We start from the raw sequence: 22,613 nt of genomic DNA, 5'->3' as shown, positions 1-22,613 counted from the left end.
AGTTGAAGAACACTTTGTATTTGTTTCAATTAATACTAAGCATTCTCTGATTTGATGAGGTAGAGAGGTGGGACAGATGATGACATGATCTCCTCCTTATCAGAGAAGATTAGTTTTCAATGAAAAAAATAAAATTCAGGAACAGCACACAGAAGATCACAGCTGTATGTAGTGCAGACTACTACAGTGATTTTCAGCATCCCCAGTGGGCTCTGGAGCGCAAATATGGATATCTACATTGAGACACACTGGACCAATTTAAAGCCCAGTACACACCAGTAGTTTTTTTGTTTTTTTTTCAACCCAGCTTGCTGAATGAAAAAAACTGACAGCTCAGTTAGTACCAGTGATGTAACTAGAACCTTCAGGGCCCCGATGCAAGAAACCATGAAGGGCCCCCCTGACCCCCAGACAGGGCCCTTTCCTCCGAGCCTGGTGGCGGAACAACAGGGCCCGGTCCCAAGTGGGTGGCTGCATATAAAGGAACCCATTTCTCCATCCCTCCCCCCCCCAACAGGCATTCAGCAGCTGCAGGAGAAAAATGAAGAGATCGGTTCCTCTATGCTAGTGTTTCTCAATCTTTCTGCAGTCAGGGCATCCTTGAAGTATATACCCCTAGGTGAATGGAGCTGCACTGCAACCACCCCACAACTGTGTGCATTGCATGCAGTTGCAGCATAGTAATGATGCATTTAAGGGGTTAAAACAGGAGGTCAGGAGGCTGTCAAATGCCTCTGAAAAGCGATCTGAGCATGGATCGCTTTTCATGGGAACAGCATTTTTTTGCTGGTACTGTAAATAAGCAAGAAAAAAAATCAGTTCTGATTGTACACATATAGGGGGTCAGGATTAACCACGCATACATAAATTGTGCATACATACATGTAAACACACACACATATATATATAAATGCACATATGCACACACATATAAACACGTGCACACACACATACATACATGCACAACACACACACACATACATGCATGCACATATATACACATGCATATAAACACACATACATACATACATACATACATACAGATAGCCTCGGCAGTGCTTTACCTTACCTCTGCCTGCCGGGTACTGCACTGTAGGGGGAGGCAAAGAGCACAGCACTGTGCTTTCACTTTAGATATAACCAGTGTGACAAGCTCCCTGCACAGTGCCGATTACAGTCTGGGGCCCGTTTGCCATGGCGACCTCAGCGGCCCCTATATTTCCACCACTGCTTAGTACGATGGTCTCCCCTGCTGTGCTATTGTGTTCTGACAGGGAGATGGCAGGGATGTGCAGTCAGGGGAGGCAGGTGAGGCAGAACCCCCCCCCCCCCCAAAAAAAAGATCAAACTTCCAGGGTCGTAGCTCAGCAACCTGGGTTCACAGAGACTTATGGTTCCGGAGATACGGGTCTCCTTGTGCAGCCTATCAGAAGCTACATACAGTGCAGCCAGTTTAACTACAAGCTAGCACACACTGTTTGCAGCAGACTGAGAGGATGAGCTCACAGTGCCTCTCACTTCTTGTCAGAGGCAACGAGTTCAATAGCCAGCTTGGAGCCTTGGACCAATGGTAAAGCACCTTTGGTCCAAGCTGTCCAATAAAAATGCTGCAGTGGAGGCTCTCCTCTCAATGCAGTGTCATAGAAGGGGCATGTGTCTAAAAAACAAATGCTTTCTTCCAGCCCAGCCCTCGTAACTAGAAGGAAAAACATGCGTTCATGGGTATAAGATTTACCCACAATCCCATGTTTTTCTCACACAGTAAAGAGGGAGAAACTGCTGCTGCTGAAAATAAGTGGTGGCTGGTGAGTTTTTCTTTTGGGGGGGCGGCGGCAAACAACCACCACCCTGGGCGGCCGGCAGCACTACCAATCCCCCCCCCCCCCCGACGCTTTGGCCAATCAGGAAACAGGTCTCACAATCTGCCTCTGAAAATAGTGAATAGCGAAAATAGCTATCGTCACACAACTGCACTCCGAGCCTCTGGCTCTAATTACTTGCTTCAAAAAAACACCCACCCTGCATTGGAATCCATAGTAAGATGCCCTGCTTAGAAGATCAGGGGGCTGGACAATGGATAGGGGGGCAGCGCCCGTGCACCCTCTATGGACAGGCCGCCACTGCTGAAAGGGTACTTTTTTAATCAAGCTAAATAATATATTATTATGTTATATGTTATAACATAATTTATTATTTATCTGTTTACTATGAAATTACTGGTTGGAAGTTATAACTTCAAACTTCAGCAATTTGTCCGTTAAGCCACCTGCTTGAGTACAGTTTTTGAGAATATAGTAAATTACCTTAAAAACAATATATAATAATTATTTGTATATTACTTACTTATGGAAATTAACCACTTGCCCATGCCAGGCCAATTCTGTCACTTCTCTCTTACATGTAAAAATCATCTTTTTTTTTGCTAGAAAATTACTCAGAACCCCCAAACATTATCTATATATTTTTTAGCAGAGACTCTAGGGAATAAAATGGTGGTTGTTACAACTTTTTATATCACCTGGTATTTAGGCAGCAATTTTTAAAATGCATTTAAAAAAAAAAAACTGTTCCATGAATAAAAAAAAAAAAGGAACACTAAACACTTTGCCCGATTTGTTTGTATAATGTGAAAGATGATGTTACCTAACATGTCACGCTTTAAAATTGCGCATGCTTGAGGAATGGCGCCAAATTACAGTACTTAAAAATCTGCATAGGTGATGCTTTAATTTTTTTTTACAGGTTACATTTTTAGAGTTACAAAGGAGGTCTAGCGCTAGAACTATTGCTCTCGCTCTAACGTTTGCAACAATACCTCACATGTGTGGTTTGAACACCGTTTACATATGCTAAAACAAGTCCTTATGTTGGTTAAATTAATACGGAACTTGTGAATATGTAACCTGTGTGTATCTGGCTCTAATACTAGCCAGTGCCTCACCAGCCGCTGACTTCACCGCACATCCCTGGGGGACAGTCCCCCCGCCAGAACACCATTGGCTAAGAACACTGCTCTGGAGCCGATCACAAGACATTTTTCGGTCATGCCCCTTCGATAGAAGCCGAGCGAACAGTCGGACCAACTGTACTAAACGTTAGTTTGCAAAAAAGATAATTCCTGGAGTTCTGCTTTAAACAGTGGCAGTGCGTCCATAAAGGGCGTAGGAGCACCGCCCCCTCTCTCCTGTCACCCCTCTCTCACCATAGATAGATTCATGCGTTGCTTCTGCCGCCCCCTATTTGGGTGTCCGGCCCCTTGTCGGGCACCAGGCACCTGAACTACAGCGGCATTTTTTTTGAAGCACCTGATTAGAGCCGTAGGCTCTAATAGGCTTCCAAAATGGTAAACAGCGGGCGCAATGCTGTGTGTTCGCTGTTTACTATGTGTTGTGTTAGGAAACAAATCAATTTCCTAACACTGACACGCCTCTCAGCCAATCAGGTGCTCGGGTCTGGTTACCTGTCACCTGATTGGCTGAAACAACAGGTGCTGTGATTAGACGCCTGATAGAGAGGACCGGAGACATTGAGGAGCATGGACATGGAGGACGCCACCGTGACCCGCTGCGAGAGGTAAGTCTCAACTCCCGGGCGATGCACACTGGCAGCATTTGATGGGGCACATTAGCAGCAATTGATGGGGCACAGTGGCAGCAAATGATGGGCACACTGGCAGCAATTCATGGGGCACAGTAGTGACAATTGATGGGCACAGTGGCAGCAATTGATGGGCCACACTGTCAGAAATTGATGGGTACAGTATCTGCATTTGATGGCACAGTGGCGGCAATTTATGGGTACAGTGGCTGTGTTTGATGGGCACAGTGGCTGCATTTGATGGCACAGTGATAGGCACAGTGGCTGGATTTGATGGGCACAGTAGCTGCGTTTGATGGGCACAGTGGCTACAATTGATGTAGCCCCCCCCAAAAAAAAAATTTTTTTTTTAGCACCAGCCGCCACTGGCTTTAACCACTTCCCACCCGGCCAATGCATATATACGGCCGGGTGGGAGCCGTCTACTCCTGATAGGACATTCAGGAACGTCCTTCAGAAGTAGCGGGATCGCACGCGCGCGTGCCCGCGCAGCGGCGCGATCCCGATGTGCTCGTGTCACCCGGACACGGCACATCTCAGATCGGCAGGAGCGCTCTGTGATTGGCCCTCCTGATCACATGACGGCCGTGTCCAATCACGGCCGTCATGTGATGTAAACAAACAGCCGGTTGCTAGGCAATCGGCTCTCCTCTCCTCACACGGAAGTCATCGCTGAGGAGAGGAGAGCAGAACGCTGCAGCCGGCTGATGATCAGTGAGTATGAGCTGTTTTTTACAGCTTTTTACTCACTGATCATCAGTCTAGTGTCAACACACAACACACCACACAGTACAAACACAATGTCCCCACATATGTCCCCAAAACACACATGTCCCCAAAACATACATGTCCCAAATAATAAAAACACATGTCCCTAATAATAAAAACATGTCCTCCACATATGTCCCACTAAACTCACATGTTCCAATGATTATCTACACACATATGTACGTGATCACCTGCACACATATGTACATGATCATTTGCGTACATATGTCCGTGATCACACAAACCAATTATTATACACTTAACGGAATTTTTTTTACCAAAAACATGTAGCAGAATACATTTTGGCTTAAATTTATGACAAAATTAGATTTTATTGGATTTCTTTTCAAATAGAAAAAAGAAAATATTGTTTTTTTTTCCAAATTTCCGCTTTTTTTGCGCTTATATCGCACAAAATAAAAAACGGAGTCGTGAATAAATAACACCAAAATAAAGCTCTATTTGTGCGAACAAAATGATAACAATTTCATTTGGGTACAGTGTAGCATGACCGCGCAATTGTCACTGAAAGCACTAGAGAGATGAAAGCTGAAAATTGGGCTGGGAAGGAAGGGGGCGAAAGTGCCCGGTATTGTAGTGGTTAAATATCTTCTCACACCTTATAAGAGCTCCTAGTCAGATGATATACTGTAGAGCTCAAAAAGCAGAATAATAAATGGGGCAAATGATTATAATATACGCTAACTGCCTATTTTAGATACCGTATATACTCGAGTATAAGCCGAGATTTTCAGCCTCTTTTTTGAGGCTGAAAGTGCCCCCCTCGGCTTATACTCGAGTCATCGCTGTCTGCCCGCTCGATCAGCGTGTCGAGCAGACAGACAGCGGCCATTCTATTCAAAAGCCGCGCCTCCGGCTCCGCCTTCGCCTGTGATAGGCGGAACACTGAATTTCCCAGCAGCCTGTGTTCCGCCTATCACGGACATCGTATCATCCTCGTACTACGGACGAGGATGATACGACGTCTGTGATAGGCGGAACACAGGCTGCTGGGAAATTCAGTGTTCCGCCTATCACAGGCGAAGGCGGCGGCGCAGCTTTTGAACTTTACAATGGCCGCCGACGAAGAGGGCACGGGACGGCACGGCACGGCACGGGACGGGACGGGACGGGGGCAAGGCAAGGCACGACACGGGACGGATGCAAGGAGGCAAGGCACGGCACGGGACGGATGCAAGGAGGCAAGGCACGGCACGGGACGGAGGCAAGGAGGCAAGGCACGGGACGGAGGCTCGGGACAAAGGTAGGCTGGACACACACACACACACACACACACACACACACACACACACACACACACACACACACACACACACACACACACACATGGATGGAGACACACACAGGGATGGATGGATGGATGGATGGAGACACACACACACAGGGATGGATGGATGGATGGATGGAGACACACACACACAGGGATGGATGGATGGATGGATGGAGACACACACACACAGGGATGGATGGATGGATGGACACACACACACACAGGGATGGATGGACGGACACACAGGGATGGACGGACACACAGGGATGGACGGACACACAGGGATGGACGGACACACAGGGATGGACGGACACACAGGGATGGACGGACACACACACAGGGATGGACAGGCATGTCTCACCCTCGGCTTATACACGAGTCAATAAGTTTGCCAGTTTTTTTGGGGGTAAATTGGGGGCCTCGGCTTATATTCGGGTCGGCCTATACTCGAGTATATACGGTATATCAAGATATCACTATATTAAAGCAGCAGGAAAACAGCTAAACCGCAGATGAAATACATATATGGCAGTTGTTTTACCTGCCAAAAGCCAAAAGATCTGCAAATCTTTCTATCCAGTCCTGAGGTTTACACAGCTCTGTTGTGCCGGACATTCAGGTTGGTGACCTGAATTTTCTCTACTGAAGATAATCAATACAATTTTATCACATCCCCCAACATGTGACTGGGCAATGAAGGCGCGGCATCAAAAAGATGCCCAAAGAAATATTCCCAATGCACACATTCCTGGAAATGGCTGTAAGATAAGTGGATGCTGGGAACCAGAAGCAACACAGAACAGAAGATATGTCATTATCACACCCAGATAGCAAACAATTGCGCTGCAAATTTGAATATGACTTGCTAAGCTATTGCTAGACTTGCCAGGCTTCACAAGTTTGTTGCACAATTGCAGCAAGTTCACATTGCATGACTCCAGATCAACTTTCTTTGCAAACATTCTGCAAGTCCGCTGCAAGTTTTTATTCTGTTATGTTGTGCTATAGTCATCCCACCACAGGGGTCACTGTTGACTTGCAGAGCTCTTGCTGTAGACTCACCACTGCACCTTTGTTCTTGTTAGAGACTTGCCATGCAAATTTGCTACAAACTGGAAAAGTGTCAACTAGAACTTGTGCTTCAAGTGCTCTGCAAGTGTACGACTTTCCAATGAAAATGTGCAGCAAGTTAACAGACTTACACTTCAACACTGCCACAAATTTGTGGCAAGTTATCCTTGCTATCTGGGAAGGATCTCTGAAAAGTAGATCAATACTAGTAATAGAGCAATAGCAATTAATAACATCCTTTGACTTACCTTGTTTCCCTCAAAATAAGACCTAGCGTGATTGTCGGTGATGGCTGCAATATAAGCCCTACGTAAAGTCCTTGTAGGTCTTATTTTCAGGGTAGGGCTTATTTTCGGGGAAACAGGGTAGGGATTATTTTGGGGGTAGGGCTTATATTGCAGCCATCACCGACAATCACGCTAGGTCTTATTTTCGGGGAAACAGGGTAGTACCATGAAAACATGTTTTCATGGTATTAAAGCCGGCCATAGACAAAACAATTTTCTTTCCTGCAACCTTGGGTTGCAGGAAAGAAATTAGCTAAATTCCCTCATCAACACAGTCAGTGTTGATGGGGGAACCCCTCCCATGGAGCCATTGTGTTCTTCTGTCTCTGCTGGGAAAACACAGTTAAATCTGCTAGCGGCTATAATAGCTGCTAGCAATAATTGCATGTAAATCTGACAGGCTGGTTGTATCCAAGTGAATTGATTGATCAACTTGGGTATTTTCAGCCTACCCATACATAGATCTAATCTCAAACTATGTCCCTGCTGAACTGTATGGCATTCAAATCTTCTATGGCCAGCTTAAAGTGTTTGTAAACCTTAATTTAAAAAGTTAAAATAAATAACAAACATATTATACTTGCACAGAGCAGCCCAGATCCTCTTCTTGTGGGGTCCCCCGCCGGCGCACCAGGCTCCTCTCCTTCATCAGGTGCCCCCCGCGTATAGCCACTGTCCCTTTGGGCACCTGTGCGGGCTCGCACTTGAGTCCCGCTTGCTGCGTCCATTGAAACAGACAGCAGGACTTAGCCCTGCTCCTGTGTCACAGAATTTGATTGAAAGCAGCAGGAGCCAATGGCTCCTGCAGCTATCAATCTGTCCAATGAGACTGGAGCCGCTGTGCTGGTGAACAATGCTGGATCACATCAGGCTCAGGTGAATAAAATGAGGGATCTGGGGGTCAGCTGCAACATAAAAAGGTTTTTCACCTTAATGCATAGAATGCATTAAGGTGAAAAACCTTGAGGCTTTACAACCACTTTAAGTCAAAGAATGTTATTAATTGCTATTATTATACTTACATAGTTTGAAAATGAGTCAAAATTTATGTTATTCTACTTGCATTTTGCCAGGTTTATGATGTCATTATAACGCCAAGGGGCAGGGAGTGGTTAATTCATTTTTTTTGTAATTGGTGAATGGTTATTTAAATATTAAGTTGTTTTACATTGCACTTGTCACATGCCTGAAGAAGGGGTCCTGCGAGACCCCATTACTGCAGTTTTACACTGTGATCTGATTGCTTAATAAAAGTTTTGGACCTTCTGAGATCCTTGCTGTGCTGCTGGCAACATATCTTCTGTCCTGCATCAAATAAATGAGCCCATTCTTTGCCCACTCTATCCATTTCTCTAATCAGCATGTTCCTTGCCAGTACTTTTACTCTACAGGCAATGACAAGAATCTCATATTAAGTCAAATTCTGGTACCTACACTAACTGCATTTACTGTAAAAGTACATTTTATTGATTTTAATAAAATATAAGCGTAGCTTCGTACATTAGTGTTTTTATATCTTTTTAGAACATAGACACCGAGCAGTAAACATACCTTGGCAATATTCTGTTTTCTTCCTGCTAGCTTAGAAACATCCCTTGAAACAGTTTCGTAAGTACTATCTTGTGCAAAGCTGGTAACAGCCACCTTCTTGTTAAATTCTCTAGAAGTGATTTCTTTAGATGTTCGAGTAGAAACATGATCGTAGGTGCTTGTAGAACATACAGAATAGTTGGAAATTTGGTTTACGGCCTCATATTCGCTTTCAGATCTAGAACCTCGAAATGGTAATTGTTCATAAGCGTCCTCAATCTCAGGTTCTGATGTAATTTTAGAATATAAGAATGAGTTATCTAAATTTTCATCTCTTCCACGCAAGAGAGGAGTAGTAATTGTTTTACTGTTAACGGTCTGAATGGATGTTGCAAACTTCATCTCCAGAACTTCACATTCTGAAAGATCCTTCAAGCTGCTAAGCAGTGTGGGTGTCCTTGTGTCCAGGGACAACTGATTTAAGGACTGTGTGGAGCTTTGTAAGTGTCCCAGTGCTGAAGGCAAGCTGTCCAGTTTAACCTCAGAATAAAGAACATCTGGAACATTCGTTTTTACCATATTCTTGTGACTGATCTGGGTTTCTTTGACCAGAGAGTAGAGGACATCTGTGTCCTTTTTAGAAACAGAATATAGATCTTCATCATGAGCATCTTTTCTAGGCTTAGAGTAGATTTCCTCATTATCATTATTATTGATGCTGCATTTTCTCTCTGGTAACGGTGGTGCAGTCTCCTACAACAAAAACAAACAATTATTGCTACAGATTAAAACGAATATCAGCTCTGATGAATCAAAACCCTCGTAATCTCTGCCTCTTATATACACTGTATGTTAATATATAAATCCCAATCTGACCCCAGCTGAAAATGTGCTTTCTGTATTACTGGTATAAGCAGTGTACTTTTTTTTTTAAACTACCGTATTTATTGGCGTATAAAACGCACCCCAACCCCATCAATGCAGCCTTATCAGTGTCCACCTACAGCCTTGTCCATCATTGCACCCTTGTCAGTGTCCATCTGCAGCCTTGTCATGCAGCCTTGTCAGTGTCATTTGCAGCCTTGTCAGTGTCATTTGCAACCTTGTCATGCAGCCTTGTCAGTGTCATTTGCAGCCTTGTCATGCAGCCTTGTCATGCAGCCTTGTCAGTGTTATTTGCAGCCTTGTCATGCAGCCTTGTCAGTGTCATTTGCAGCCTTGTCATGCAGCCTTGTCAGTGTCATTTGCAACCTTGTCATGCAGCCTTGTCAGTGTCATTTGCAGCCTTGTCATGCAGCCTTGTCATGCAGCCTTGTCAGTGTCATTTGCAGCCTTGTCATGCAGCCTTGTCAGTGTCATTTGCAGCCTTGTCATGCAGCCTTGTCATGCAGCCTTGTCAGTGTTATTTGCAGCCTTGTCATGCAGCCTTGTCAGTGTCATTTGCAGCCTTGTCATGCAGCCTTGTCAGTGTCATTTGCAACCTTGTCATGCAGCCTTGTCAGTGTCATTTGCAGCCTTGTCATGCAGCCTTGTCATGCAGCCTTGTCAGTGTCATTTGCAGCCTTGTCATGCAGCCTTGTCAGTGTCATTTGCAGCCTTGTCATGCAGCCTTGTCAGTGTTATTTGCAGCCTGGTCATGCAGCCTTGTCAGTGTCATTTGCAGCCTTGCCGTTTAAAAATGGCCTCGCCGAGATACAGAGCCGCATGTCCTGTGTATCTCGGCTGCACTCGGTAGCTCTCGGCCATTCTTGGTGGCTTTTAGCCATTCTTTGGAGGCTTTTGGCCGTTCTCTGCGGCTCTCGGCTGATCTCGGCCGTTCTCAGCAGCTTTCAGCCATTCTCGCCTGCTGTCGGCAGTTTTTGGCCGCACTCAGCCACTCTTGGCGTTTTTCGTCGGCTCACGCTTGACTTCGAGAGCAGCCGAGAGTGGCCGGAAGCCGTCAAGAGCGGCCCAAAGCCGCCGAAAGCCACTGAAAATGGCTGAGAGGATCACAATCGGTGGGGGGTCGGCGTATAACACACACCCACGATTTCCCCCTGATTTTAAGTGGAAAAAAGTGCCTGTTATACGCTGGTAAATGCGGTAATACTGTTACAGCGAGGGGAAAAAAGTATTTGATCCCCTGTTGATTTTGTACATTTTCCCACTGACAAAGAATTGATGTCATTTTAATGATGGGTTTATTTTAACAAAAAAAATCCAGAAAAATGCATTTCTAAAAAGTTATAAACTGATTTGCATTTTAATGAGTGAAATAAGTATTTGATCCCCTATCAATCAGCAAGATTTTTGGCTCCCAGGTGTCTTCTATACAGGTAATGAGCTGAGATTAGGAGCACACTCTTAAAGGGAGTTCTCCTAATCTTATTACCTGTATAAAAGACAACTGTCCACAGCAGCAATCAATTACATTCCAATCTCTCCTTTATGGCCAAGACCAAAGAGTAGGGATGAGCTTCGTGTTCGAGTCGAACGTACGTTCGACTCGAACATTGGCCGTTCGTGCGTTCGGCGAATTCCGAACGTTTTGGCCGTTCGCGTCAAAATTCGAGTGACGCGCGCGCGGACCACAATGCACTGCGTTGGCGCAGTGCATTGCTGTCCGATGATTGGCCAAGCATGCACTGTGACCCCGCATGCTTGGCCAATCGCAGCGCCGGCAGCGAGGAGAGCCATGATTGGCCACAGGCATCCTGCCTGTGGCCAATCATAGCTCAGACTGTGTAGTGCACGCCCCACACTATATAAGGCCGCCTTTAAGGCGGCCTCCTGTAGTGTGTTACTTTGCATCTGAAGCAGTGGGTGTTCTGTGTACCTTCAACACAGTACACACCAATCGTTTTTGGCTGATTTCCTATCTTGCTGCTGTGTAGTGGTTGTTGTCTGTGCCCTGACTGCAGTATACACCACTATATTCACCTCACCTATATAGCTAGTGATCTAGCTTTAACCACTTAACAACTGCCCATTGCCGATTAACGGCTTCAGGGCGGTTGTTTAACTCAGAGAGGCCGTTAATTAACGGCCTCCCAGAATTCTGCTCTCGCGTGCCCCGAGGTGTGCGCACTCGAGAGCATCCGTGACCGCCGGGTCCATAGGACCCGGCGCATCACGGTAAACGGCCGCTCATAGCGGCCGTTTACCACGTGATTGCTCCGTCAAATGACGGAGTGATCACTTGGAAACAAACCGGCGTCATGTTATGACGCCTGTTCCTCCCTCCCCTTTCTGTACCAATCGGTACAGCGGAGGGGAAAGAGATCGGTGTCAGCAGCGATGTGGGCTGCATCTGCAGTGCCCACATCGCTGCTCACCGAATTTAACCCCTCAATTCCCTGCCAATACTCTGCAATACCAGTGCATACTCTGCAGTACCCCGCCATTACTCTGCAGTGCAGTACCCTGCCATTACTCTGCAGTACCCCGCCATTACTCTGCAGTACCCCGCCATTACTCTGCAGTGCAGTACCCCGCCATTACTCTGCAGTGCAGTACCCCGCCATTACTCTGCAGTGCAGTACCCTGCCATTACTCTGCAGTGCAGTACCCTGCCATTACTCTGCAGTGCAGTACCCTGCCATTACTCTGCAGTACCCTGCCATTACTCTTCAGTACCCCCCATTACTCTGCAGTAACCCCCATTACTCTGCAGTACCCCCCAATACTCTGCAGTACCCTGCCATTACTCTGCAGTACCCCGCCATTACTCTGCAGTACCCCCCATTACTCTGCAGTAACCCCCATTACTCTGCAGTACCCCCCAATACTCTGCAGTACCCCCCATTACTCTGCAGTACCCCCCAATACTCTGCAGTACCCTGCCATTACTCTGCAGTACCCCGCCATTACTCTGCAGTACCCCCCAATACTCTGCAGTACCCCCAATACTCTGCAGTACCCCCAATACTCTGCAGTACCCTGCTATTACTCTGTAGTACCCCGCCAATACCCCGCCAATACTCTGTAATACCCTGCCATAAATTGCCATACCCAGCCATACTCAGAGATACCCAGCCATACTCGGTGATACCCTGAAGTACCCAGCCATAGACGCCCCCCACCCCTCACCGCCCTCTGGTGCTTCTACCAACTCGCCAGTACGATCAAAGCCAGAATCTTTTTTTTTATTTTTTATTTCAGGCTTCCCAGCCTAGAGGTGAGATGTGGGGTCATATTGACCCCCCAGATTTCACTGTAAAGAGGACCTGTCATCCCATATTCCTATTACAAGGGATGTTTACATTTCTTGTAATAGGAATAAAAGTGATTAAAAATATATTTTTGGGAAAAAAAATGTCAAACTAAAATAAAGTAAAATGAACAATAAAAAAATAAAATAAAAATTAAAGCGCCCATGTCCCCATGTGCTCGCATGTGCCACACATGTGAGGTATCGCCGAGAATGTTAGAGCGAGAGCAATAATTCTAGTCCTAGACCTCCTCTGCAACTCAAAACATGTAACCAGTAAAAAAATATTTAAAGCGTCGCCTATGGGGATTTTTTAAGTAGCGACGTTTGGCGCCATTCCACGGGCATGTGCAATTTTGAAGAGTGACATGTTTGATATCTATTTACTCAGCATAACTTCATCTTTCACTTTATGCAAACATTGGGCTAACAAGTGGTTAATAATAGAGCTTGCAGTCAGTAGTGTTAGGAGATAGTGCGTGCTGTCTGCGTGCTCTGTACCCAGTACATACCGCTATAATATAGGGCAGGCCCCTACTTTCAAACATCCAACTTACAAACATCTCCTACTTGCAAACGCAAGGAGACAGCAGCAAGTGAGATGAAAAAAGATGGACGACAAAACAAAATTATACAGGGGTGATAACCCTTCCCTATGTTTTCCAAAAAGCTTAAAGATATTTTTTTTGACTGGAGCTACACTTTAAAAATGTACCGGTTGAAAATGACAAACAGATTCAACTTAACACAACAAACCTACACAGTCCCTGTCTTGTTTGCACCGCCTGTATACTGCTGTTCTGAGTATATAGGGCCTGGGGGCCACACGCATTTCCTTTTTTTAATATGGGTACGGGGTTCCCCTTAATATGTGTACAAGACCCAAATAGGCTGGTAATGGGCAGGGAGGGCTACCCATGCCATTTTTCTGAATGATTTTCAACCATATTGCAGGAACCAGATATAACATTAAAACCGCAAGCAGTTTTAAATGGTGTTATTTCCGTTTAATGTCATTTTGTGCAGGGACTGTTCTAAACACGGGAAACACGTGGCACTTCACAGGCATACTATAGACACCCCCCAGGCACCATATTTAAAGGAATATTTCACTTTTTTTTTTCACTTTAATCGTCATTAAAATCACTGCTCCCGCCAAAACGGTAGTTTTTAAAACTTTTTTTTGCAGTGACCCATGTCCCCTGAGGCAGGAGGCAGGTCGCCAAACCCTTTTTAGCACACTATCTTGCATATTAGCCGTTAAAATTAGCACTTTCCAATTCGAACGTTCGAGTCCCATAGACTTCAATGGGGTTCTAACGTTCGTACCGAACGCGCTGGTCGTTCGCAAGTTCTGGTGCGAACCGAACCGGGGGGTGTTCGGCTCATCCCTACCAAAGAGCTGTCCAAGGATGTCAGGGACAAGATTGTAGACCTATACAAGGCTGGAATGGGCTACAAGACCATCGCCAAGCAGCTTGGTAAGATGATGACAAAAGTTGGTGCGATTATTCACAAATGGAAGAACACAAACTAACTGTCAATCTCCCTCGGTCTGGGGCTCCATGCAAGATCTCACCTCGTGGAGTTTCAATGATCATAAGAATGGTGAGGAATCTTGTCAATGATCTCAAGACAGCTGGGACCATAGTCACCAAGAAAACTATTAGTAACACACTACAGCGTAAAGGACTGAAATTCTGCAGCACCTGCATGGTCCCCCTGCTCAAGAAAGCACATGTACAGGCTCGTCTGAAGTTTGCTGATGAACATCTGAATGACTCAGAAGAGAACTAGGTGAAAGTGTTGTGGTGAAATGAGACCAAAAATCAAGCTCTTTGGCATCAACTCAACTCGCCATGTCTGGAGGAGGAGGAATACTGCCTAGGTCCCCAACACCATCCCCACTGTCAAACATGGAGGTGGAAACATTATGTTTTGGGGGTGTTTTTCTGCTAAGGGGACAGGGCAACTTCACCACATCAAAGGGTCAATGGACAGGGACATGTACTGTCAAATCTTGGCTGAGAACCTCCTTTCCTCAGCCAGGGCATTGAAATAGGTCGTGGATGGGTATTCCAGCATGACAATGACCTAAAACACAGCCAAAGCAACAAAGAAGTGGCTTAAGAAGAGGCACATTAAGGTCCTGGAAGGGCCTAGCCAGTCTCCAGATCTTAATCCCAGCTGAAGGTTCGAGTTACTAAACGTCAGCCTCAAAACCTTAATGATTTGGAGAGGATCAGCAAAGAGGAGTGGGACAAAATCTCTCCTGAGATGTGTGAAAACCTGGTGGCCAACTAGAAGAAACGTCTGACCTCTGTGATTGCCCACAAGGGTTTTGCCACCAAGTAGTCCTGTTTTGCGAAGGGATCAAATACTTATTTCACATATTAATATGCAAATCAATTTATAACTTTTTTCAAATGCATTTTTCTGGATTTTTATGTTGTTATTCTGTCTCTCACTGTTAAAATAAACCTACCATTAAAATTATAGACCGATCATTTCTTTGTCAGTGGGCAAAGTCAGTTTTGTTGAGATATAACAAGATATGTATCTCTTTGTTTAAAAGGGAGTCAAATTCATACTGCAGTTAGAATTCCAAACTCACTCCAAACTGAAACTACCAACATTGATTGGGTTAGTTAAGCATATGCTCAAACAACTTCAATTACCATAAGGTAAAAATATAAATTAATACTTTACCAGAGATTTAATTAATAAATAAAAGTTTCTTTGATGTAATGGCTTTTAAACTATACGTTTTTTTTATTATCATGCATGATGACAGAATACTTGCAGTCATTTAAAAACATCACAGTCTATCCCTCACTACTATTTACAGACTGATATATGGGATGGTTTTAAAAAATATTTCTCTGTTTGCGTACCACTTATAGAGAGTAGCAACTCCTATTTCTGCTATAGGCAAATGCAGGACTCCCACCCATTGATGGTCTCTTGCCGCGTACACACGATCGGATGGTTTTCCCAACGGAATTCAGCTCAAGCTGTCTTGCCTACACACGGTCACACCAAATTGCAATAGTTTATAACGTGGTGACGTACAACACATACGACGGGTCTAGAAAAAGGAAGTTCAATAGCCAGTAGCCAATAGCTTCTGTCTCGTAGTTGAATCTGAGCATGCGTGATTTTTTGGCATGTCGGAATTGCATACACACGATCAGAATTTCCGATAGAAAGTTTTTCCGTCTGGAAAATTGAGAACATGCTATCAATTTTTGGCTGGCAGAAATTTGGACAGCTAAATTTCGATGGAGCATACACACGGTCGCATTTTCCAATGAAAAGCTCTCATCTGTCTTTTTCTGTCCGGAATTCCGATCGTGTGTACAGGGCATAAAAAAATTAGGGTTTACAAAATAAAAGAGGGAGAAGGGAAAATCAAATAACAATTTATATAAGCATATGGGCAGTACAACAATTGCCACAAACAAAGCATTAGCGAAATTGGTTAAACATCTTATAAATGCTACATCAAATATAAAAAGCAAAACGTATGAGAGGGCCTACAAGCCCACCATCCAAGATTAAAGACCCTGAAAAAGGTAAAATGAGAATATGATGATACTGATTAATATTATTTAAACAATGTCAACAGCATGTACCCAGCAGCAGTGGATTATGCCATGTACATAGGGCATCTAGTATAATAGAACATACCTGTGCAGTAGGCATACTTTGTTTTCTGTGCCCGTACTGAACACCACCTTTCTGTGTTGCTGTCTTAGTTTGAGAAAGAGCACTTTCTTGTCTTTCATTTGACGGCTCAATGTTGTCATAAACGTTTTTTTCAGAAAACTGTAAAATGCATAATAGAAAATAAAAAAAAAAAATTTTTTCTAATTACAAAATCATAAAATTATCGCTCCTACTATAAATACAATACCCTCAGCTTTCTGAGTGTCTTGCATATGCTTGCTTATTTATTAATTGTGTAATGTGTTCCCATTGCTGAATAAATAGGAGAATGGACAGGGTGCTAACAGCGATAGCTGGATGTGGCATGATGCCAATATGCTGTCAGTAGTGCAAAGGCCTAGTTATTCAAAGGAACATGAATACTACTCTACAATTACATGTTATGTAAGTCTGTAGTGGAAAACTCAAATTGGATTTTGGGTGACTTTTCATGTAGTCACGGTTCCTTTTAAAGTATTTGTTACCCCAACAGTTTGTATTCCTGATATGTGTCTGCTGTACCATGTACTTGTATTGCTGCCTTTGTGTGAAATCCCTGGTGTTCCTGACAGTCCCTCTGCTATCCTATTAACAACTGACCACATTAAACAGGGGAACACACTGTGGTCAGTTCTCTAGCTATGCTGGGAACTCAGTCTGCTCTCCTTCATTGATCAGACTTGTCCTGACACGCCTCCCCTGCACAGTCTTTCACTGAGAAGCTCAGTGTGCTGCTGTGTCTTCTCCCCCCAGCTCTTATGAAGTTGAGAACAGAGGGAAGGTGATCACTTATAAATAAGGGGGAAAAGGGTATTTATAATGTTTTTTTTTTTAGATCTACACACAAATATTTTGACTTTCATTTCTATTTTAAACTGAATGGTTTGTTCTACCTGCTTTACAAGGTGGTCATTTACAATCACTTTAAGAGAATTGTCTATTACTTCTGATTTTACATATTGTTAAATAAGGAAGAGCTTTGTTTAAGGAATGGGTGCTTAAAGAGGAAGTAAACCCTGATGAGTTTACTTCCTCTTTCATTCCCTGCAAAGGCAAAGCATAATGGACTACTATGCATCGCATAGTAGCCCATTATGTGTCACTTACCTGACACAGGAGCCAGCGAAGTCGCCGCTGTCCCCTGTAGTCCGCCGCATCCATCTTGTTGGTGGGGTCTCGCAGCTCCGCCGCTGTCATTCAGGGAAGCCGCGATGACGTCACTCCCGCGCATGCGCATGGGAGCCGACACGCGCGGCAGCGGTGCCCGTTTTCGGGCAAATATCTCCTAAACCATATAGGTTTAGGAGATATTGCTTGGACCTACAGGTAAGCCTTAATCTAGGCTTACCTGTAGGTCAAAGTGGTTTGTAAGGGTTTAGAACCACTTTAACCTGTAGCCCTCTAGCTGTTGCAGAACTACAAGTCCCATCATGCCTCAGGCGTTGGGAATCATGCTTGTAACAGTCAGCTACAAGCAAGTCCTATGAAGCATTACAAGGCTGACAGTAACAAGCAAGGCCTATGAGGCATTGCAAGGCTGTCAGTCTTGCAATGCCTCATGGGACTTGTAGTTCCAAAACAGCTGGAGTGCCACAGGTTGAGTACCCATGGTTTAAGGTATTTGGCATGTGCTAGTTTCAAATGCATGTCTACAGAGTTCCATTTTGTGTAGTATTGTTGAACATTCTGAAACTGCATTTGACCACCTTTGCGTTTCTTTGTAAGGAGCAAATCCTTACCATGCAAAACAGATAAACTCAACTCCAACTACATTTCTCATTAGAGTGCATGCTTTGGGATGCAGCCCTAATTGATGTATCAGTGCCAGGATCCCATTATTATCTGCATGCCTGTTTAAAGAGGAAGTAAAGGCTATATTAAAAAAAAAAAAATGCAACCTGCAAGGCAAAGGCATAATGAGCTAGTATGCATAGCATACTAGCTCATTATGAATAACTTACCTGAGAATGAAGCCCCCGAAGCGGTCCTCCGTCTTCATCTTCGCCGCTGCCATGAATCCCGGAGTGACTTCCGGGACTCGCTGCTCCGTCGCTGTGATTTGCCGGAGCTGCGATGTCATCACTCCCGTGCATGCGCACGGGAGCCGACACAAGCGGCATATCGCAGTGATCTGTGGCCTGCTCAGTGCACCTGCGCGCCTGTCTTTCTGTAAATATCTCCTAAACCGTATAGGTTTAGGAGATATTTCTTGGACCTACAGGTAAGCCTTAATCTAGGCTTACCTGTAGGTCAAAGTGGTTTATAAGGGTTTACAACCACTTTAAGTGGAACTCAAAGTGGAGTTCCACTCGGTTTTGTGTTTATTAATAGTCAGAAGCTACAAAAAGTGTAGCTGCTGACTATTAATAAACACACACTCACCTGCCCCACGATCCAGCGATGCGGCCGGCCGGAAGAGCCTCGCTTCTCTCCCTCGGTTATATCTGGCGCTGACATCACAAGAGTGGGCACCCAACTGAGACAGCTTGCAGCTTTACAGCTGGGTGTGCACTGTGCGAGTCGTAATGTGCCTTTTCAATGGCTGGGCAATATTCTGGGACATGTGATGTGTCCCAGAAGATTGCAGAGAGGGAGGGGTAGATGAGAACTTTTGCTTGAGTCGCCTAGGCGGCCCAAGCGGAAGTGGGAGCTGGGTATCTCTCAAAACTAGGTACCCATTCCCCCCAAGGAAAAATTACATGCCGAATGTGGCATGTCAGGGGGCTAAGAGTCCTTAGACCCCTTTCACACCACACCGCCCTTTGCGTCGGCGGTAAAACGCCGCTATTTTTAGCAGTGTTTTACCGCCGGATTTGCGTCGCATTTCGGCCGCTAGCGGGTGATTTTACCCCCCACTAGCAGCCGCAAAAGGGTTAAAACCGCCGGCAATACGCCGCAATAGCGGCATTTTGCCGGCGGCATTACAGCGCTTCCCCATTGATTTCAATGGGGAGCAGCGGTGGAGGAGCGGTAAACACACCGCTCCTTCACCGCTCCAAAGAAGCTGCTGGCAGGACTTTTTTCTGACGTCCTGCCAGCGCACCGCTGTAGTGTGAAAGCCATCGGGGCTTTCACACTACACACAATGGTGCAGTTTCTTTAGGGTGGATTGCAGGTGCTATTTCTAACGCTATAGCGCCTGCAAAACGCCCTGGTGTGAAAGGGGAGTTAAAGTGGAAGTTCCACTTTTGGGTGGAACTATGCTTTAACTCCAAAAATTTAGTTTGTTCCATTCAAACTCTATCCCCTCTGCAAGCGCAAATGTACTTTTTTTCTGTGCTTAGTTATTTCAATTTTTCTTTATTTTCTGGTCCCACCCCCCTCCATCTCTGACCTAAGCCAGAATGTCGTTCTCCTGGTTCTGCAGTCTCCTGGCTGGGATACTCATGTTATATCTCCCTGAGGCCTCCAGGACTGAAGGAGGTTACACCCAGAGCATCATTGGGAGCTGGATCCCTGAACCCCAAAGGACCAGCCAGCTGAAGAGGACAAGCCCTGGATTCGCTGTGCAGGTGAATATATGTTTTTGGCTGGGTTCACACTATCTGCGGCTGTGGCTCACAGCAGGGGGTCCGGTGCATCCCTGTTCTCCATTTCGGGTCTGAATTAGGTCCGAATATTTTCCTGAAATATGGATCCAATGGGGAAACCCGCATCCAATTTGCATAAGTGTGAACCCAGCCTTAAAGATTACCCGGCAATTTCTGGCAGGAGGTGAAAAGAAAGCTAGGTGAGGAGTTAAAGCAGAGGTCCGGCCATTTGTTTTGTTTTTTAAAGTCAGCAACTACAAACACTGTAGCTGCTAACTTTTAATAAGGGCTCTTACCTGTCCAGCGAGCCCATGATGTTGCCCCCCCCCCCCGGGGCCGATCCATCCACCTGATCGGGTGTCGGCGCCACCATCTTAACGAAGGGAAACAGGCAGTGGAGCCTTGCGGCTTCACTGCCCGTTTCCTACTGCGTATGCATGAGTCGTGAATGGACGCATGTCTACTGGGACACACACGTCCCAGAAGACATCGCGCCCCATCTCCCAGGAGACAACTTGATGAAGGACAAGAATCGCAGAGTAGGAAGTGGCAGATTAGGACAATCTACCTAGCGACAGCCGTTTCTGGTAAGTAAGAATTTTTTTTTTTTTTTATGTTTTTAAAGGAAGCGTGCTTAAGTTATTTTTTTTTTATTAGGGTGGACCTCCGCTTTAAAGTGGTTGTAAAGGTAGGAGGTTTTTTACCTTAATGCATTTACATACAATAAGGTAAAAACTTTCTGTGCACAGGATCCTCCTCAGCCCACCCCACCCTCCCATACTGCAGTGCCTAAGAGCAGTGGCTCTCTCTCTCCTCACAGGACAAAGAGGGAATAATAGTAACCACTGGCTGCTGCTGCTGTCAATCAAATCCTGTGAAAAGGATGTGGGGTCGAGCCTTACTGTCTGTGTCTATAGACGCAGACAGCACAGCTCAGGATCAAGCCCACAGGTGTGCCACCATAGGAAGCTTATCCTATGGTGGCACACCAAGAAGAGGAGGAGCCAGGAGCGCCGGCAGAGGACCTAAGAAGAGGAGAATCAAGGCTGGTTGTGTAAAATCATTGCACAGAGCAGGTGAATATAACATATTTATTATTGAAAAGAATTAGGTTTACAATCACTTTACGTACAGCTTTAGCTACTAGATAGAACCAACTGTGCTAAATATATCAGCAGTGATAGCTACCATATAAGCAAGAATAATGTTTTTTTATTTCTTTCACAAAAACCTCACAGAAATAATATTCTACAATTTTTTTTTCCATCATTACCAGGACCACCTGTAGAATGTCAGTAATATTCATATATGCCTGTGTTTTCATTATTACATAACTAATAGCCAACTGTAGTTTACAGTTTACCTTAATGTAAGACTGAGCCAGTTTTTCTCCAAAAGGTTGTATAGCGGTGTTCTGATAATGTCTTATCAGTGTCGGCAAACTATCATGACAACAGGAGTCTCCAGACACTACCAGTTCTCCACTTCCCAACTGGTTTATAACAAAATGGCGACATCTTTCCTTCCCCCTGCAATAGAAAAAAAATGAAGTATTAATGTTCTGGTATTTTATGGAATATTTTCTATTTGATCTCAAAATACAAAAGATAGGTAGCTATGTTATATTTTTACACATATTGTTACCCTTTCCATCTCACAAAAATATTCTACCTAATATTACTCGGCTTATAAATGTATAAAAATGCAACTATCGGTGAAAAGGGAAAAATGAAAGGGACCTTTTTGCTTCTCCAAAATATTTCAGGGCTGCTGTACCCTAAAAAAGAAGATGAATTCTAATCTACAGGACTCAACATGGAAACCTCCTTCACTTTCCTATCTTCTAACTTGTATGTGAGATGTGTTAAAAGTTTACATCCTGACAGTTTTTTTCTGTGTGTGAAAGGCTTCTACTTAATATAAAAAAAATTATCAATGAGTGTTCATTTTTTCAAAAAATGTAAATATAAATTACTTATATATGCATTAGAGCTGCATGATTAATTGTTAAAGAATCGAGATCACGATTCTACCCCCTCCCGATCTTAACCAGTTCCCGACCAGTGCACGCCGATGTACGTTGACAGAATGGCACGGGCAGGCATATTGGCGTACAGGTACGTCCAATCTTCAATGCCGCCCTGCCATCACGAGCGCGCCGCCGGTGGTGCGCTTGCGTGCCGGTCGGAACCCCTGTGAGTCCGGTCGCGGGTCCCGCTGACTCGATCGCCGTGGGCATACCCGCGATCATCTCACGGGACGGCTGAATTGAGAAATGCCGTTGTAAACAGCATTTCTCCATTCTGCCTAGCAACTAGTGACGCTGATCTCTGCTCCATGTGTTTGGAGCAGAGATCAGTGTTCACTAAATGAGAGCCCAACCCCCCACAGTTAGTAACACACCCCTAGGAACACTTAACCCCTACACTGCCACCCACTGGTTAACCCCATCACTGCCAGTGTCATTTACACAGGAATCACTGCATTTATATAGCAGTGATTGCTGTATAACTGACAATGGTCCCAAAAATGTGTCAAAAATGTCCGATGTGTCCGCCATAATGTCGTAGTCACAATAAAAATCACTGATCGCCGCCATTACTAGTAAAAAAAAAAAATTATTAATAAAAATGCCATAAAAC

At 44.8% G+C, this 22,613-nt stretch overlaps 1 protein-coding gene across 1 annotated transcript in view; it reads right to left on the bottom strand.

Moving 5' to 3' along the window:
* SH2D7 (SH2 domain containing 7) overlaps positions 1–22,613 on the bottom strand; it is a 41,203-nt gene that overhangs the window by 5,199 nt on the left and 13,391 nt on the right. Inside the window, exons 3-5 of the mRNA XM_077472687.1 lie at positions 21,335–21,500; positions 16,424–16,561; positions 8,566–9,297 (exon numbers count right to left, since the gene is read on the bottom strand). Of these exons, the coding sequence (XP_077328813.1) occupies positions 8,566–9,297; positions 16,424–16,561; positions 21,335–21,500 (1,036 nt within the window). The remainder of the gene's footprint in view (positions 1–8,565; positions 9,298–16,423; positions 16,562–21,334; positions 21,501–22,613) is intronic.

This window comes from Lithobates pipiens, unplaced genomic scaffold (genome assembly GCF_037356315.1).
Source record: "Lithobates pipiens isolate NorthernLeopardFrog02 unplaced genomic scaffold, aLitPip1_a1.2 Scaffold_8, whole genome shotgun sequence".
Lineage (NCBI taxonomy): Eukaryota > Metazoa > Chordata > Amphibia > Anura > Ranidae > Lithobates > Lithobates pipiens.
The sequence above is the reverse complement of the archived record's forward strand: the minus strand, read 5'-3'. Positions and strand labels throughout refer to the sequence as shown.